Source organism: Rousettus aegyptiacus, unplaced genomic scaffold (assembly GCF_014176215.1).
Source record: "Rousettus aegyptiacus isolate mRouAeg1 unplaced genomic scaffold, mRouAeg1.p scaffold_m13_p_14, whole genome shotgun sequence".
Classification (NCBI taxonomy): Eukaryota; Metazoa; Chordata; class Mammalia; order Chiroptera; family Pteropodidae; genus Rousettus; species Rousettus aegyptiacus.
The window spans coordinates 60,128,626-60,147,881 of record NW_023416289.1 but is presented as its reverse complement, the minus strand read 5'-3'; the positions used below and the strand labels follow the sequence as shown (position 1 = coordinate 60,147,881).

Here is a 19,256-nt window from a genome sequence, read left to right as displayed (position 1 = left end):
TGCTTATATAAGTTACATATAAGTTTTCATACATAATTTATGTAAGCCAAGTGGTCGAAACTAAGTCTGTACATTTAAACTACCACAACAGCCAAACTAAACAGAACAAGACAAACAAAAGCCAAACCTCTTAAGCACTTAGAACCCTACGCACTGTCACTATGCTGACCGCTGCCTGCCATGGACGTCTGAGGCAAGAGCTCACAGCGCAAGTCACGCCTGCATTGCCTTCCCGACGTGTGAGCATGTTAGCTTCACGACCGGAAGTGCCCGACTGGAGCCGGAAAAGGCTGAGCTCAGAGCTGGGCTTCGTGACTCACTGGCTGGGTGGGTGTCACTAGGAAGCCCGGGCTGGAGAGACTGCTGGCGGTCAGGATCGCCACCGCCCTAAGCCTCGGCTGTTGGCATCAGCATGGACGCTCACCCCACGGTGACGTCAAGAGGAAGCAAGAGCCTGTGATAAGCAGCGCTGTCACAAAGCCCAGAGCTTCATCAACAGCAACGCCTCTCACAGTAAAGGCGACAGGCAGAAGAGGAACACGATCGCTCAGGTTCCCCTCCAAACTAAACACATGGGGCGACTGCAAAGCTTCACGTGCAGGCTTTCCCTCTGCAGAGCACGCACCGCGGGCCCGGCATTGGCGGGTGACCAGTTGCCCCTTCGAGCTCAGCTCCGCATGGCCCTGCACCCACTTACTTGCGATCTGATAGATGTCGGGCTCTTCCCGCGCCAGCTTCTCTCTTGCAACGTCAGCTATCGGTCCGAAGATTGTCACGGGCCTCAGGAATCCAGCTGGGAGGAGAAAAACAACAAGTGGGAGTCACCCTTCTCTCCCTTAAGCACACGGACACTCAGGGTGTCAGGTCAGTCTGTGCAGAATCAACTACCTTCGCGAAGAACAACTCTTTCGTAGGCTGGAAACTTGGTTTGAACAGGCTGAGCCGACAAATCCTCTCTGCTTTTCCGAAGATTTCTCTTGGAGCTGCGCAGACCCCGGAACCGCCAGAAGTCGGCCCGGTCTCCGCCGGCAGTTTTGGGGAGCGTGTACTGAACACTGGCCAGCTGCTCGGCTCTGCAAAGAGAAGGTGAGCATACTGTCAGTGTGTTTCAAAAACATAATGAAAAAGACCCACTGTGAAATAAATATCACAATTCTGCAGAGAACTTCATATGCTGTTTAAGTCGTAACGGCTACATTAAAATAAAGGGGTCTCTACGACGACGCCGATTACGGATATGGTGAACCCAGTGAGGACCATCTTCACTGGATACCCCAGCGGGACTGGGAACTGTCACCACTGATGGCCACTGCCCTGCAAGGCGCCCAGCAGCCGTACCTGTTCTTACTGGGGATGATGCCTCGTTCCACCTCCTTGTGGTTCTTGCCGATGCGAATGGCGAGCCAGGAGCCCAGTTTCCCATTGTACAAGGTGTCCACGACCCGGAACACCTCTCCTTTGTTAAAACTAAGTCCGTACGGAGATTCCTTCTCATATTCAAAATGGGTTCTAATATAGAAGGAATCTCCTACATCCGATTCTACGATGCGACGATAAACTAGAAAGAATCAAGACAAAAACATTATCAATGGCTAGTGAAATTAGAAATTAATCTGGAGAGAGCCCACTAGTGAAGATGCTATCGACGATGTTAAACAGAACAAAAATAAAACTATGCCACAAATTCCGAGTCCTCGTTACATGTCCTGTATGACACTATCTTGTCCCGCGTACAACACCATTGATTGCCTTGTGAAACGAGTGCTTGTGCTTCACCGTGCAGGTGAGGGAACCGATAAACAGGCCAGGCAGCGTGTCCGAAGCCACACACGTGCTCCTGATCAAATCACCCCATTTCGTGGCCAACGTCATAGACGTTGCCGTTTTGTAAGTGAGCTCTTTGCAAATGAGGGCGACTCCATGCCCCAGGGACACCTGGCGACACATCGGCCGTTTCTAATGCTTGCAACTGCGTGCTGGGGCGGGGGGGGGGGGTGGGGGGAGGAGGAGCAGTGTGAGGAGGAGTGTGCGTGTGTGCGTGTTACTGGCATTTAGTGAGGGGAAGCCAGGGAGGCTTCTAAACACCCTACAAGGCACAGAGCGGCCCCCACGACAAAGAATTATTCAACTCAAAATGCCAACAGCACCAAGACTGAGGAACCCGGTTCTAAATGAAAAGTGTATCCGCTTGACCACTGAGGCAGCGAGGCCGGGCGCCGCCTCGGCAACGCCAGTCCAGCCCTGGAAGCTGCCCACAGACACCTGTGCGGTCCTGCCGGCCACTGGTCCATGCCCTGGACGGGCCTGCGTTCTGCTTAGATGAGGATGTTATGCTAACGAACCCCTGCCCGCCTTAAAATAAACCCCTCCGAGAGTTACAAATTTGTTTACCACTCGACATCAAGTGGTCTATTTAAAAGACTAAGCTAAAACCCCGGCCTAGGTTCTCAGACCCCCCGTCGCGGCGTCTCACCATCCTTCTTCTTCTGCGCCAGGATGGTCACCTCCTCCCCTTTAGGGAGGTCGAGCAGGAACAGCACGGCCTCCTCCCTTATGATGTTTGTGAAGTCTACGTTGTTTACCTGTGAAAATACGTTTCATAAGTCACTTTTGGCCGTATTTTAAGATTCTAAAAATATTCATGTACATGAGAAAGAAACGTTCTCAGAGTTTAACCTAATTTAAAAATTCACATCCTTGAGAGGGAAAAACTTTAGAAAAATGAATATACTCTAAACAAGTACAAACCAAGTAAATAAAGTGAGTGAAGGCATAAATTCACTTCAGGAGCAGTCACGTGCATCTTGAAACCAAGGACCGATGACAGCAAGATATAATCAATTTAGACCAAAAAAGACACTTCTAATTTAAAAAATATGCTACTATTGGAAAATCTCTGGCTCTAAAATTTTAAATCATAAGTTCTGTGAAAGTGCAACAGAGCCCTACTTTTTACTCGTCTCTGAAGAAGAAATGAAAAGGGAACGAGATGGAAAGCGAGTCACGTGTGTGCTGTGGCGTCTCTACCGACACCCGGACGACGCGGGCGCGGAGTCTGCGAGTCGGTGTGTAGTCATGTGAGAGGCGCCTGAAGGCCTAACTGGAACTCATCGGAATGTGATCAATGACTCTGCAGGGTCACAGCGAGATGTCCTTTCCATCTTTTCAAGAGTTCTCACATTATAAAAAGAGAAAAGAGAAAGGAAAAGCCAACATGCACTACTTTTATGATACAAAACAAACTATTCAGTATGTCTAACGATTACTTCCGGCAGGCTCCGAGGTGGGTAAGGAAACAGGCGCTGAGTCTCCTCAGCAGAGTGAGCGTTATCCTACATGTCACGGGAAGATATCAGCAGGAATCGGGACACTGAGTAGCAAGAGAGAAGCGGGGGCGGCTGACATCCCCAAGTTTTAGAACTATTATTAAAAAGGCGGGAGAAGTTCCAAGATCAGAGCAGGGAGCCCAAGGGCAGAAGCACGTTGACCTTCGAAATGCCGCTGAGAAAGGAAGGCAGAGAGGGCAGAAGATGGCGTTAGGGCCATGATGGCTTATGGCTTAAAGGTGGAGCCAGAACATAAAACTTTATGACATCACAGACTGAAAGGAAGCAGGACAGGGACTCGACACGCCTTTGCCAGGTCCGACAGCAAAAGGGGAGCGAGAGAGAAGACAGTGAGGAGCGGTGAAGAACAGCACGGCTTGGCAGCTGCAGGAGGCGGGACGCGGGACGTGGGCCGCGCAGGGCCGAAGGCGGGGGCCACTGTGCAGAGGTGGCAAGGGCGATCGGAGGTGGCGGGAAGAGCAGATGCAGAGATTCACCTGACAGTCTTGGTCACTGGGCTAAAACGGCTTCCCTGCCAGGAGTTTGGACGTGTTACAGAGAAGAGCGAGCTGCGGAGGTGACGACGTTCCCGGCAACCCCGTGACGGAAAGAAAACGGCAGCGGAAGGGGAGGCCCGTGGGGGAGGCGCCCACACAGCTGCCCCGACTTGCGAGGGGCGCGCGCCTCAGAGCCTGGTGCAGACCCCACCACCTTGTGCCTGAGCCATCACTGGGACAAAAGAGGTCCCAGAGGACCATGGGGACCACTGCGAAGCCCACTCCCGTGGGCACAGCACCTGATGCTGGCCTACCAGGGGGCTGTCACTCTGGCCAGCCTAAGGGTGTGGCTGGACCCAAGACGACGAGCTGGCAGAGGCCACAGGGTCTCAGACTTATCTTGTTCTTTTTGTAGGCTCTATGACCACAGTGATTAAACGAAACCAGAGCGTCCCACTGCGCCATGACACGGGGAGGTAAACGAGACTGAATGCAGGAATGGGACGTGGTGAGCGAGCCCGGCGCAGCCGAGACCCAACGAGTCTGAGCCTGAGTACTTAATGGTCCAGCAGACCGGCGACGATGACAGCTGCTCCAACAGTGGGCTTGCTGGGCCCGATGCCTCGGCCCAGAGGTCTGAGGACCCTGACCCCGTGGAGCCGACGCGCTGTCTGACGCACCCTGAGAATCTGGTCGCCCTCCTCCAGGCCTTCTTTGGCCGCGGGGCTCTCTTCCAGAACGCCAGCGACAAATATCCCGACGTCGTTTCCACCAGCCAGCCGCAAACCCACACTGTCTCCTTTTCTGAATTTCACCAATTTCATGCTGGGCCTGTTAAAACAAAACATCTCATTTGAAACAGTTAAGAGACACTTAAAAAATCAGAGCAAACAAATACAATGAAAACCATGTTCAGAATGAAATAAAGAACAGTCTCTGCACTCTCCCCCACACCACTGATGTACTGAATAAAATTTAGCATTAGAATTCCCAAACAGCATTTTCTATTATTTTCTGATTAACCAAGTTATGAAATATTCAAAAGTAATATGCACATACTGCTTTACATGCTAAGTTATAAAATTACTTTATAAAAAATGTTTTCCCAACTCTGAGAGTCTTGGTGCATTTCTAATGGCTAAAAAAAATTCTTCCATTTTTTCCTATCCTGATTCGTACCATATTCTTTCTACCGAATAGCAGAGAAGTACTGTTTTTAAAAGGCTGAAATGGAATCATAAATTGCCAGATTTTCCTAACACCAAGGAGCCGAAAACAGGTTGAGCACCGTGATGCCTCGTCCAATGGCCGGTGGTTTCCAGCGCGGTGGCTGGCGGGCCCTCTCAGCACTTCTGGGGGTTGCGGACTCGACGGCCCCTCTGACCGCGAGGACACCTCACCGCCCAGGGTCTCGGGATCAGCCCCGTACGCAACCCCTGCGCCTGCTGGCTGGACTGGGCACGGGACGGAGCACCTGCGTGCCTTGCACGACGTGCGGTGTCAAAGCCGTGTGGCAGCGCGGAAAGCCACTGTGCAGGACGCTGTGGAACGTCTGGGCCGCGCGGGCCGTGGTCACAAACTCTCTTCAAGACAACAAACTGCAAATTATACACTCGGCGAATTCCCCTCTGGATTCCAGACTACTCCACGTTCCCATACGAGAAGATACACGATTCTTTAACCTACTTTAACATGAAGTATAAAAAAACTTTTCCTTTAAATTCACTATGTAACAATGAGCAAATTATTAGAAACTAACAGACTGACTACAAACACAAGTCAAAAGCATGAACAGGCCGAGAAAGCCACGCTGTCTGGGCCTCCTGGACCCACCAGACACCAGAGACCACCTTAGCGTGCAGGACCCGCAAGGCATTCGCTCCGCATCCCGCCTCCTCACATGGAGCTAGCCTGAGCCGGACAGAACTCTAAGAGCTGCAGATCAGATGAAATCACTCGCCGCCAGGGCTGGTGGCATCGCTGGTCCCTTCCTGCGACTATTCGCGGCTTCATCATGAAGGCTGCGATCTCTCGGTGGCAGGACTATCCGACTTGCCCAGCCCAGTCCAGAGCAAACCGCAGACCCTCTCCTGAGCCGCCTGCGCAGACAGCTCTTCTGGACGTTACCCCAAAGACCCCAGGCCTGGGCGCACCACGCGACATTGAGCAACCCGGCGCCTCAAACAAGGAAGCTCTATGGTACGTGTCCCTCAGGAAAAGCCGCTGCGAGGCGTCGCGCGCCCTCTGCACACCGCCTGCCCGCACTCGCCAACGTGCGCTCGCTGTGTCTGAATGACTGAGCACACGGTCCCTGCCCAGCTCCCCAACCCTCTCTGCATCTCCTGACCTGCTCTTCAAGGCTCCCCAGAAAATCGGGTCTCTGGAATCTAATCATCAGTTTCCTTAAACCTTAAAGAGGTACGAAAGCTTGCAAGGAATCCCTAAGAAAAGAAAAAGGGGGCTCTTTCCTCACAAGTGACAAAATTTTGAATGACCAGTTACCTAACACTAACAGCATTTGCTTTAAGCCGGTGTGACCCCATCTCTCTCAGCTCTTTCCCACCAGCGAGGCGGGCCTTGCGGTGACAGTCCCATCGCCTTCACCAGAGCCAACGGGTGTGAGCAGGGCTGTGGTCCCCCCACGTTGAGAAGTCTGGTCACCGTCCATTGCGCATACCATGCCCCTTTAGCTCAGAGGCTGCGGAAAACTGACCTGCTGCTCCTGACGGCGTGAAATCTGGTTACAAAATTTACACCTCGATCCCATCAACCAGCAAATATAAATTGATAAAGGGTCTGAAATATCCAAAACTTAAAAGCTGCCAACTAATCTGGAACAGCTTCTTAACCAGGGCTGATCCGCCAGGAAACATCTGCAGTGCCTCAAGATGGTCACACTGTCATGACTGGCAGTGAGTGGCCAGGCCACAACGTGAAGGGCGGCCCAGCACGGACCACGATCATCTGACCGAAATGTCAACAGCGCTGAAATGGAGAAGCAGTGTTTTGTTTTGTTTTGTTTTGTTTACGGCATTAGAGCTTGTGTAAAAATTTGATGCCTAAATAAAAAAAATTTTTAATTTTGTAATTCACGACCTAAAAAACTAGGCAGAAGAAGATGGTAGCGAGAAAGAAGTAAATATCCAAAACGTTCTTTTTTTCTTCTCTAATCCGATTTTTAAAAAAAATGTTTAAAAAAACTCATAGCATTAAATGGCATACACTATTTTAAAAAGCATATGCAATATGGTTTGCAATTGATTTCTTACTTTAAATAATGCTAATAAGAGACAGAGAAGACAAGCCAAGTTCATTACCGGAGAATCCCGTCTTCGTGAGTTGAATTGGGGAGGACACCATCAGATGGACTGACAGGTAAATCCACGTCTGGCTGTCCAACTTGAGCATACACAGGCTTTGGCTCTAAAAGAAAGAACGTTTACACGGTGTAGCAATCGCTTATTTAAAAAATGAAATAATAATGTAAGCAGCTAGTGAAATAATCAAAGTCTGAAAAACATAAATAGAATTCAACGGCAAAAGTATGGGTCCAAAGAACCTGAAGAGGAAAGTGTACACTCCGTGTACTAGAGCACGTGTGCGTGTCGCACGGCCACCTCAGCCTGTCACAGACCCGGCTGCTGGGGTAGAGAGGCCTACTCCCGAGGGCCGAATCACAGGAGGAAGGGAATGCGAGCGCGTCTCCGCGGGGCCTGTCAAAGCCCCATCTTCCTGCCCCAAGGGGAAGGGCGGTTTTAAATCTGCGTCCTCGACACTCAGTGAGCAAAGCGGTCTAAGGACGGCACGCACGGGGGGGGGGGGGGGGGGGGGGCCTCCAGGACTGAGGACTCCAGGCCGTTTGAGCAACTGGGTCACGAAACCTTCAGGTTCTCACGACTGATTCCATACACAGCGCCACAAGGCACTTTATAAAAAGTACTCATGAAAAATACTTTTAATAAAGAAATGACTTAAAATGTTTCTTAAGCTAATCTAATGTTTCTCTTCAGAGAATTTACCCACCGCGAGCTACTGTTTGCTACGAATAACTCATACCAAGAAAATTTTTAAAATCTATGACTGCCGACGGACCCGTGCCGACCTCCCACCCATGAGGAAGATGCTGGAAACAAATACAGAAAGCCTGGCCGCCTCCTGGACTCCGGGAAGCGAGGGCGCCCCTCACCGGGAAGAGAGGGCGCTTGCTTCTCGCTCCGCTCCGCCGTGACTTCGTCCGCAGCCTTGGGTGTGTGGTCCTCCGAGTGCTTCACCGGAGTCGAGACGGTCCCGGGCTTCGAAACTCTCTCCTCCTCCCTGCTCCGGAGACTTTACATTGGTAATAACAAAACGGTGAGCATAAAGACGTGAGGATCCTTGGTAAGAGAACAACTTTAAAAAATAACGATGAGGGACTTGCTGTGACAGATACTGAAATATTACAAAAAACCAGTAATTAAAACCAGAGTGGTACTGCCACAGAAAGAGAAAACAGATCAAACGTAACAAAACAGAAATTGGAGAAATAACATCCACAGACACAAAACTTATTATGCATGGCAGCCCAAACCTGTTGGAAAATGACAGGTTTTAATAGTATTAGAACAATTTTCCACAAATTTAGAAAAATCGTATCTCTATGCATATCAATGACAAAAACATAAATTAACTTCAGATGGAATAAATTCCTAAACAAAAAATGTTTTAAAAAAACTTGTATCACTGAAGAATAAAGAACTTTAAAAGACTCAATGCACAAAAGCCATCAGATAGCAAAAGTGATTATATAAAAAGTTAAAAGGCATGCAAATTGAAAAAATATATATACAGAGTTGAACCAAGTGAAATGGTTTTTTTAGTTCAAACAGCTGAATGTAGTAATTTCACATAGTTTGATCTAACATATGAAATAAGAGTCTAATACTGAGACAATATATATGACTTAACAAGATATATAAGAATTAAGTATTTGGAACTATAAACCAGTTTAAAAGAGACAACTTAAGAGAAAAGTGAACAAATACTAAAAAGAGGCAATTCACAAAAATGTATACACAAATAGACAATAAACATAAAAACATGTTCGACCTCACTAGTAACAAGGGAAATGAAAATTAAAATCACTAGGAATCATCTCATCACTCTGGTAAGAATAAGTATAAATCAGTGTAGCTATCTGAGGGTAAAATAGGGGTTTATTTATCAAAACAAAAAAATGCAAATATGCAATAACCTGTAATTCTGCTTCTAGAGTTATCCTTGTATTGCAAGATGACATTTTTGAGAATATTTATTGCAAGATGACATTTTTGAGAATATTTATTCTGGTATCAGTTCTAATAGCAACAAATGAAACAAAACTAAATGTCCATCAAATTTCCCCAGAAAAATATAAATTATAAAAGCCGAACCAAGACAATCCACATATTTTTTATACCTCCAATAAAAAATAAAGCAAGATCTACCATTGTAAAAGGCAGCAGGTGTAGAAGGTTTTACACCCAAGTCCTCACACTTAGGAAAAACAAAACGATTTGTTTCTTCCATCATCCTAGACCACAGAAAAATATAGAAAGCTCTCTATTCAAATTTTAAAAAATTCTTATCATGGAAAATTCCAAACATACATAGTAACACAGAGAACAGTATAGAAACCTCCCGTCCCCATCTTTAAAACTGGCGAACATTCCGTTGAACAGCGATTCAATGTGAAGCTAACAAAACTTGATGCTCAAACTTTGACAATGACAGTACAAAATGAGAAAAAAATCATATATTTTAAATGCCAAATGGAAGAAAAAAGTCTAACTAAAATACCAGCTCAGGGACCACAGCAACGTACTCAGATGGCTGGAAGACACAGCGGGGCCGTGTCACGGGCGTGTGGCGGCTCAGCGGGACCCCACTGCGCACCTCGCTACGCCCAAGTATCATGGGAAAAACGCTGATGACAAACAGGCACGTGGACAAATTCAACAGCCACTCCTAATAAAAACTATAAATAAAGCACATACAGGCAACACAACTAATTCTGAGGCTGTTTTCCAAAACCAAGCGCTAACGCCACATTCGACTGTGAGATGCTGAATGTGCTGACACTAACATCAGTAACGACACAGCGACACCTGCCAACACCACTGCTATTCACCACCATTTTGAACACCCGGATGATACGATCGTGACATAATGGGCCTGAAATACTGGGGGAGAAAACTTAGTGACTATAAAAGAATACTAAAAAATTACATGAATAGAATATTAATTATATTTTTAAATTGACATTTTTCTCAATATCCTCAACAATCAGATGGAAAAGGAAAAAACATGCCAGCAACAATAGCACTAAAAATTGTAAAACTCCTAGAGAAAATCTGTATGACTTTAGACTGAAAGGGATCTCCTTAAGCAAGATAAAAATTCAGAAGCCAAAAGGAAAGAAACTTACAGAGATTAGAAACGTTTAACTGCACAAGATCGTGACGACGTGTCCGCAACACGCTCACAGGGGGAATAGGGGAGGAGGAGCCCGCCAGAACCGAAGGGGCCCCGCGCTGGGGCGGGGGTTGGGGGGCACGGCCCAGACCCCAGCCCATGACCTCGTGGCCCCACAGGGGTCGGGGACATCCACTTGGAGCACCGGGTGGCGCTGCAGCCATGAGGATTCTGAGACACAGTGCCATCTCGGGGTCACTGAAAAAGTAGTCCGGCACTCTCCGTGAACATTTTAAAGTACCGCATTCTTTGGTGACTTTAGAAATAAAAAAGCCAGCACGTGAAATCACAGACGGGGATGCTTGCGCACACTGTCTGCACAGGCCAGGCCTAGAGACGGCCCCAGGCAACAGAAGGCCCTCGCAGGCAGGGCAGGCTGGAGGGAGGCGCACCGACTCTTCGTGGTGCCCTGAGCCTGCACGAGGGTAGAGAGACTCAATTCGAGAGGAGTGGAAACCTGGCCGAGGTGCACTGCCAATCTGACCTATTTTACTTCTTCTAATAGTAATTAAAATTATGAATCAGGACAAAAAGTAAAATACTGAAGGAAGTTACAGTAAAAGCTCTATATAGACACATGAAAACAACTCAGCACAAAGTGAAGCATGAGCCCCAGTATACGATGAAAATAGCTAACCTTTTCTAGCTAATAGTCTTTTAAAAACTTCTTCAACTTTCAAGGTAAAATTACAGCTGCAAAGTGTTTAGAAAATCTAAGTCAAGAAAAAAAGAAATCCCTAAGACTTAGAATTTTCTCATAATAAAAACAAACACGTCTCATGAACAGTTCTTTCCTTCTTTTTTTTTTTTCTTTTTTAAAGGAAAATCACAGCCGAATGGCTGACACCAGGTGGGAGAAGCTGCTGCATTCGGGGCTGCTCGCGTGACTCACCAAGGGTGCGAGTCGCCGCCCCCTGCATGTGTCATGGCAGCGACCCTTTTCCAGATAAGGATGGTGCTGCGTCAGAGAGATTTTTTAAATTACTATATTACCCTGCAGCAGTTAAGTTTAATTATCAGTTATAAGATAAGCCAGTTTTACATGGGAGGCACTAGAATATCCCCTGTAAAAAAATCATCACAACCTTAAAGATCGGGGTTGATGTAATTTATAAATCTAAAATTTGAAATGTAGAGAAGAAAACAGCTGCACGAATATCTACACTGGCAGTGCAGGACAAGTGGATCACTGTGGTTCCGACCATCTCTGGCAAAGTGGCTCCTGGCTGGGCCCGCCCGCTTTCTCCACGAGCTCCTCCCTCATCCCCCGCCCTCCTCGAAGAACCTGCTCCCCAGGGTCCGGCTCTGGGCCTTTGCTCCAGCTTGTTTCTCTTAGTAAGTTTAGTGCCTTCTACAGCTAACACAACACCTTCACGCAGGTAAGCCCCAAATCACCATCTCTAATCCCAAACTGTCAGGCACTGGACCTGAATTTTCAAGTGCCTCCAGAAGAGCTCCGAGTAGGCTGTACATCACAGGTCACCTGCATAAGGGCCGTAATTTTCTTCAGATTCTCAAGGATATAGGTGACCCCCAAAGACAGCATAAACTCAGGTAAGTGACATACTGCTAGCACGCCAAACCCTTCGGCATCAACGCCAGTGTGTTTTAAAATAGGAACAAAGTCCAGCTGATCTGGCTGGTAAAGGACTTCCGGGACAGTGCAGTGTTCCAAGCAGTGGATGACAAGCGTGCCGGCATCTCTAACACGGGGGTCCGCAAACTGCAGTGGTGGCCCAGCCATTTTCACAAAGTTTTCCGGGGACGCTGTCTGCGGTCACTCTTGTGCTACCATGCAGCAGAGCAGTGACAGGAGGCGGCATGGCCCTGGCTCGCATGCTGGAGGAATAGTTCCTGCTCAGCCCTTTAAGGAAGACCTCTGTCTTTCTAGATAAAAAATACCTGAACTGATAAAGAAACACAGACCTAATCTAAAATAATGGAGAGGACACTTATCTTCTGGCTTTATTTGTAACAATACCAGTATCTAGCACACATAACTATTTTGTTGTAAACAACAGAGGTGATTACCTGCCATTGCTGGGCTGCTGCGGAGAGTGTCTGGAGTGATCAGAGGGCTCAGACCGCTGGTCAGGTGACCGAGACCGGCTGTGGCGGGGAGGCCTGTCGTGTGAGCGACCAGAATGATCTGATGCCAGTGACTGAATTTCTGAAATGTCTGTTAAGCAAAAGGGTGCTGTTTAGTTTCCCACGGACAGTCAACTATAAGGAACCCCGATGACGACGCACATGAGCTACGAAACGTAAGCTGACGGAAGCATTAACTTCGTCAGCCTCTGACAGTGGTGCGCTGTTCACAGAGAAATACGCAGTGACAGCACCGGTGGACCTCAAAGGCATTACTCTAGGTGAAATAAGTCAGACCGAGAAAGACAAATTTCGTGTGATGTCACTTGTGCTTGCTTGAAAACAAAAATCACAAAACTGCACCAAATTCATAGGAAAAAAGTCCAGACTTGTGGTTGCCGGAGGAGGGGTGGGAGGCGGGAGGGCTGGAGGAGGGTGGCCAGAGCCCCCGCTCTCGCGAGGAGGCGGAGTGGCACACGGTGTGCGTGCAGCACGGGGCGTGGAGCACGGGGCCTGCAGGGATGCGGGGCCGCTAAGAGTGAAGACCCCGAGGCTTCCCGCGCAGGGAGAAACCCCTTTTCCTTTCCCTACTACTGCATCTATCTACACGAGACGATGAATGTTAAGTAACGACGGTCGGGATTGTTTCACAGTATATGTAAATCGAACTGGCATACTATATACCCTAAACTTACACAGTGAGAGGTGTCAATTAATTCTCGACAAAACTGAAAAAAATATAAAGTTGGCCTGTGCATATACGCGTGTGTGTCTGTGACCCTCTGAGCTCAAGGTGTCTGGCCCGCAGGGCCCCACCTCCCTCGAGCACGGCACACCTGCACCTGCACCTCCCCGGAACTCCGCGAAGGCCGCTGGGCGGGGCGGCCGGGGGCGCACGCACCGTCCCTCTCCGAGGCGTTGGCGGAGTGGATGCTGTCAGACAGGTCCGGGACGTTGAGCAGCGTGGCCCGCTCGTCTCTCTGAACGACCATTTTCAACTTGCCTTTAGACCTTTCTATCAACGTTTTTGCATCTGTCAGCGACATGTTTTCTGTCACGGTCCCATTTATCTGCAACAGAAAAAAAACTACAAGTTGAAAGTAAATGACACAAATATGTTAATTAACTTATGTCTGACATGAACAAGAATATCTAAACTGCTTCCTGCCTTACTCCAAGAACCAAACCACCCCCTTCACGCTTTCCTGAACTATCAAAGTCCTCCTCTTGCCTGAAATAAAATCTTTACTACACTGCTGCTAGTCAGAAACCCAAATTAACATCCCCAGCCTGTCCCCAAGGCCTGTCACATTCTATCACTCAGAAGCAAGCTAATAAAACAAACACTTCAATAACGTCCGGCGCAGTCATCTAAACCGCCCGTTGCATAAGAAGGCGCCCATCCCACGAGCGAGCGACACGTTCACAGCGATGCGGTCTGTCGGGGGCCCTAGGCCTGAAGGGCGGCACCAGCGTGACAGGGAGAAAGAGCGCGAGTGCTGACACGTGGGAACGAACAGCAGCCGCCTCGCCAGTCCCCCAAACACTGGTTTGCAACACTTTCTGGCAAAACTGCTTCGAATGTGAGAGCAGCGACACGGCCCCGTGGAACCTGCCCGCGCCCGAGGGGAAGGGCACGGCCGTACCTTCAGCACGACGTCGCCTTCTTGAATGTTGCCGTCTCTTGCCGCCAAGCTGTCTTGTGAAATTTCCTTTACAAATATGTGGCTGGCCAGTCGAAGGCCGTACTCTGAAATGACACGGTTACACGACTTCAGTGTAAAACCCTGGGACGCAGACGTCCAAGAGCGTAAGATTGTCACCGCGTGAAAGGTGAGTGAGCACAGCTGACAAGAAACGGCTGGGATGGAAACAAAGATGTTTAACGTTGAGACGCGCAGAGCCGGCCGGAGCTGCCGAAGGCCCTGCGGTCACAGTCGCGCAGGCAACGCGCAGAGTGCTCGCGGCGGGGACGGGAGCGGCATGGAAGGAACAGTGGCCACGCCTTTCCGGGGACCTGGCCAGACCCGCACTCCAGAAACAGCTGCTGGGTCAGGATACGCGTTCGTCCGGGATGAAAAAGCATAAATAACCAAAAGAGTCGCGAACCCTCGTGACCCGCTCCTCCCCGGCACCGTGTTGAGCACGCCCGGGAGAGCGCGGCCCGGGGGAGCGGCGGCGCCTGCACACGCCGGCGACTTCCAGGCAGGAGGGAAACAGACGTGACCATGGCGATTCCAAGACCGATGAAGAGGTTGGGAAGGGACAGTGGAGGGTTCTGTGTCTAGCTAGGGTCGAAGAAGGCTTCCCTGAGGAAGAAACACTACGGCCGAGACTTCACCTCAGAAACACTAGAGTGGGGATCCCAAAAATAAACCTGAAAAACGATGTGTGTGTGCTGCGCGCGTGTGTGCACGTGCACGTGTGCTGGGAGGTGCTAAGACAGACGGTTAAAAGCAAATGCGGCAGAAGACACGGAGGAAAGGCCCGGCAGGCCTGCTGAGGTTGGGCGTGGGGGTGGCTGGGACTGAGGGGACCGAGGGGCGAAGGAACCAGACACAGAACATCGCGGAGGGTCCTCCGCTGCGAGGGGGTCTGCGGGCCTGACAGAAGGGTCCGCAGACTAGGAGACGGATGAGTCTGCCACAGGGACAGCGGCGCCCACTGTGCACGCGCGGTAACCGCGAGGTGGTGGGCGCGTTACCTCGCGGATGGTGATCACGGCGTAACGTACATGTCGCGCTGCACACCTTAACTGCGCTGTCAGATGTTTATGTCAATTGTACCTTGATGAAGCTGGGCGGGAGAAGAGGTGATGGTGGCTGGGATGAGGGTGGTGGCAATGCAGAAAGGCAGGAGGTGGCTGCGTGGCTGACTGGGCGCAGGGGGTGGGGACGAAGCGATGTCGGGAATAAGTGCAGGTACCACGTGGCGGGCCTGGGACCTGGGCGGATGGGACCACGTGGCTGGCCTGGGACCTGGGCGGATGGGAGTGTGTTCGATGGGACACGACAGAGAAACAGACAGATTTTGAGAGGGACATGGGAGTTTCTCTAAAGATGAGTTGAGTCTGAAGGACCTACTACGTGCAGCCCCCAAGTGAAGAGCCTCTTGGTCAGCTGGGACACACGGGCACACGTGCAGACTCGGGCTGGGGACGCAAGTTCTGCCCTCACCAGCAGCTAACCGAGGCAATGAGAGGACCTAGGACTGCCTGCAGAGATCGTGTTAAGTACAAGAAGATTCTAGAACAGAAACCTACAGAACATTCAAGGCAAGAATGAGAATGAACTTGCCAAGGATACAGGAAAAGGGGATGGCCCCAAAAGGACAGAGTGTTACAGAAAGCAGGAGAAGACATTATTTCAAAATTAGGGAGCAGTTATTAACATGCCACAAAGCACCGAAAAGACAAGGAAGGTGAGGACCAAGATGCCTCCTGGGCGCACGTGAAGGGTCAGGGGAAGGTGGGGGCATGTGCGGCGTGGGCTGAGGACTGAGCGGGGACACGCGTGGACACAGTGCAGGCAGGGGGTCCCACCGAGAAGGCCACGCCAGGGCGGGGCTGGGGCGCAGAGACCCGGACGGCCAGGCCTGCAGGCCCAGGTGGGCCTTCACCAGACTTAGGTGACACCTTCCTATAGAAATGATGGGTCGTAAATGGCTCCCTGTGTCTGACACACATGCCACAGCAGGAAGAAGCCATGGTCAGATTCCCCGTCATCAGAGTTGACAAAGTGAAAGAAAGGAGCCGGGCTTCGGTCCTGAACTCGCTGCACAAATCCTGCGTCACGGGCGACCCTGAGAAGTCCCCTCCACCTGACAGCAGAGTAAAACACTGCGTTTCACCCTAATGAGGCTGTGACATCGCTCGTTAGCATAATTTATATTTGGCTGTTATAACCAAAACAAGAATTCCGAAACCCCACCACTGGACAATTTATCTAAAGTACTACCTGCTCCAACAAACAATTCAAGAAAAATCAGGTTTCTGAAGGCTGTCGTAACCAGATGTGACACACCACAACAACGGGACATGACAAGGAAGACGGCAAAAGGCAGCAAAAGCAAAGACATGACGAGTCGGCAAGCCTGCTTCTCATTAAAGCGAGTCTAAGTTTTTCACGTGAAAACGATGACCAGGTCGGTGGAGATACCTTCATTTTTCCGGGATTTCACCAATGTGACTTTGGTGGGCTTGGCGGGTTGACTGGAGGCCACAGACCGCCTGTCAGACCGCGGGGACAGACTCCTCTCTCTGCTGGCACTTCTGTCCCTCGCCCAGCTCTTCTCGCTCCTTCGGGCAGCCACGCCGGCGCGGCCCCTGCGGGCGTCATGGACGTCCTCGTCGTAACTGTCCTCCTCATTCTCAGACGCTGGCTCTGGGTCCGGACGACTTACTGGTATCTGCACTTTCTTCTTCCTCCGAATGGTCTATGAACGAAAAATATTAAAAAGTAAGCTGATTTTCATAAAGGAGCCTTTGGTTTTTATTAGGAGAAAAGAAAATCATGAACCAGTGAGACATAACGTACAATCACAAGTTTAAAGAATCCTTCTGTGTCTCCTGCTCTCCTGATAAACATATCTGGTTAAGAACCAACTCTGGGACAGCAGGCCTAATAAACTCCTTACTTTAATTAACTCTTAAAGGTCTTTTAGGTGTAATAATCGTCCGCTTAAAGGAAAACCAGTAAGTGCTGGCGCGTGAATAAAAACCGGGGCACTCTCACATCAGAACCATGCTGTAGCAAGCGTGGGGGCCCAACGTGGTAGTGCATCAGCACCGGGCCGCACGGCCCCGCCCCGAGACTGGCCGGTAACCTCGTCGGGTCCCCCAGGCGGTGGCTTCCCGTTTCTCCCTCCAGTGCGTAACTTCTTAACTTCTCATCGGGCGGAAATTCCTTCCTCCGGCTACTCCCGCCAATGGCGCTGGTAACTGGTTCAGTTTCTGGTTCCCGTCCTTCCTTCCCTTCCTGCGGTTCCGGTCTGCACGCGCTCCCTCTGATGAAGTGGCCTCTGTGCCCGCTCTGCACTTGGCCGCCTCGCACAAGCACACACTGGGTCTCATCGGAGGCGCCAGGTCTTCCTGGGCGCCTTCCTCTCCTCGCCTCCACTCTGCGCCCGGCACCTGCCGGAACGCTCAAGGCCCCCCTGACCCCCAGGCCTCCATGCTCCTTTCTCAGCGCACTCTGCACCTTCCCCCCGAGTTTGCGGCACGCCTCACGGTGCAGTAGTTCAGTGACTCCGCTTGACCCTCAAGCATCCGTCGTGACAAACGCCAGTCCTGTCTCACCCTCGCCCTCGGGCTGCGTTTCCACACGTTGCTGGCCGGGTCCTCCGTAAGTCCACTTCGCTGCACAACGTCCTTCTGTCTGTCCGGCGGGCCTTTCCCCTACTTCTTGTCACCTCTCTGCGGAACGCGCTGACATAGGAATTCGCTACTCCTGTCCGAGGTCCCGACGCTCGGCCTGACTCACAGCGCTCGGCGCCACTGACCCTGCCACTACCCTTCGTGCTTCTGCGCCTCGCTCACTGGCTCTTCCTCCCTCCTGGACCCAAACACCACGCTGGGCGAGACCCCGGTAGGAGCGTTTTCTTCTCGCCGCCCACCTCCAAGAACCTCCTTTGTCAACGACCAGCCCACGGCACCACAACCTGGACCTCTCCATGTCTGAGGCACCTGCCTCCAGCCTATGCTCCGCCTCCTGAGCAACCCACGAGTCTCCCCTCTGCCCTGCGTCCTGCTGCTCACGTCCTGGCTGCCATCTCACCCCCACCCCGTGGCCAAGCTTGCTTGGGGGCTGCCGCATACTCAGGGCCCGAGAGACTTGAGAGAGCCCTGAGACAGACCGACGTGGAGGACAAGGGGGAGCGAGCGGCAGCCCTGGACAGGACGCACGGCCCTTGTCACGGGGGCCGAGAGAGGCTGCCAGCCTGTGCGGCTCGAGCCCCACAGCCGAGGCCCAGAGCAAGTCCCGCTGCTGCACAGTGCCTGCCCCCCGCATCGCCGCGTGCTGCGGGAGGGGCGAGGTCTGTGTTAGGGCTTTCGTCTTCCCCCCAGAGGGCCGGCTCTGGGACTCGACCGCGCTGGACTACTCACTCTCGGCCTCAGACGACGGACGTGATGGACGTGGCTCACGGCTATGATGGGGCGCCCAGCGGCCCCACCGAGATTCAGCCCCTGGAGGAGGGGGTTGAGCCTAACGTCCACAGGGCTCTTTGTTTCTGGGGAAAAAATGCTATGAACAAGTCACCACCACACCATGAGAGCACAGGGAAGAGGACAGACGAGCAGGTCTCTGGGACAGGGGAAGGGGGAGGGGCCGGTCATCCAGAACCACGAAGAGACAGAACCCGCACGTGAGGGCCTGCGGTGCCAGTCACGGCCAGGCGAGTCACGAAAGACGCCTTACAATGAAAGGCCACGTTCTATGACCCTGGACTTTTAATCCACATGTCATCTGGTAATGAAAAACTAACAAAATTAACGACACGATCCAGTCTCCCCAAAAGTGGAGACGAAGCACCGTTCTCCCCTTGCACCTGGCTGTCCGCAGCGCCCCCTCTGGAGCAAACCGCCGGCCCAAGGTCCGAGACCCCTGAGCCGGGCAGCAGAGCACGGGCAGAAGATGCTCCCCTCGCAAAGGCACCCCAGGTTTGCACCCACCACCACTGACTCGCTTCTACGGGGAGGCCCGCGGGGCAGGACCGTGAGCTCCAGATGCCGCTCACGTGGGGAGCGCTGCGTGGAAACAGGCAGCTCGAGCCAGAGTGAGGTCCGGGTCAGGTGCACGAGCTCCGGCATCACGGGCGCCGGCTCCCTAGGCACGCCCCTGGGGACACGCAGGGTCCG

The 19,256-nt window shown here is 51.3% G+C and overlaps 1 protein-coding gene across 5 annotated transcripts in view; it reads right to left on the bottom strand.

The window, feature by feature from the left end:
• TJP1 (tight junction protein 1) overlaps positions 1-19,256 on the bottom strand; it is a 147,775-nt gene that overhangs the window by 21,121 nt on the left and 107,398 nt on the right. For 4 of the 5 annotated variants that reach the window (XM_036232055.1, XM_036232056.1, XM_036232057.1 and 1 more), the window contains 11 exons: positions 16,558-16,834; positions 14,047-14,150; positions 13,302-13,470; positions 12,344-12,491; positions 8,010-8,149; positions 7,141-7,246; positions 4,504-4,654; positions 2,474-2,582; positions 1,339-1,558; positions 889-1,073; positions 698-793 (listed from right to left, as the gene is read on the bottom strand). In XM_036232055.1, the coding sequence (XP_036087948.1) occupies positions 698-793; positions 889-1,073; positions 1,339-1,558; positions 2,474-2,582; positions 4,504-4,654; positions 7,141-7,246; positions 8,010-8,149; positions 12,344-12,491; positions 13,302-13,470; positions 14,047-14,150; positions 16,558-16,834 (1,705 nt within the window). The remainder of the gene's footprint in view (positions 1-697; positions 794-888; positions 1,074-1,338; positions 1,559-2,473; positions 2,583-4,503; positions 4,655-7,140; positions 7,247-8,009; positions 8,150-12,343; positions 12,492-13,301; positions 13,471-14,046; positions 14,151-16,557; positions 16,835-19,256) is intronic. The other variant, XM_036232058.1, reaches the window with a different exon arrangement.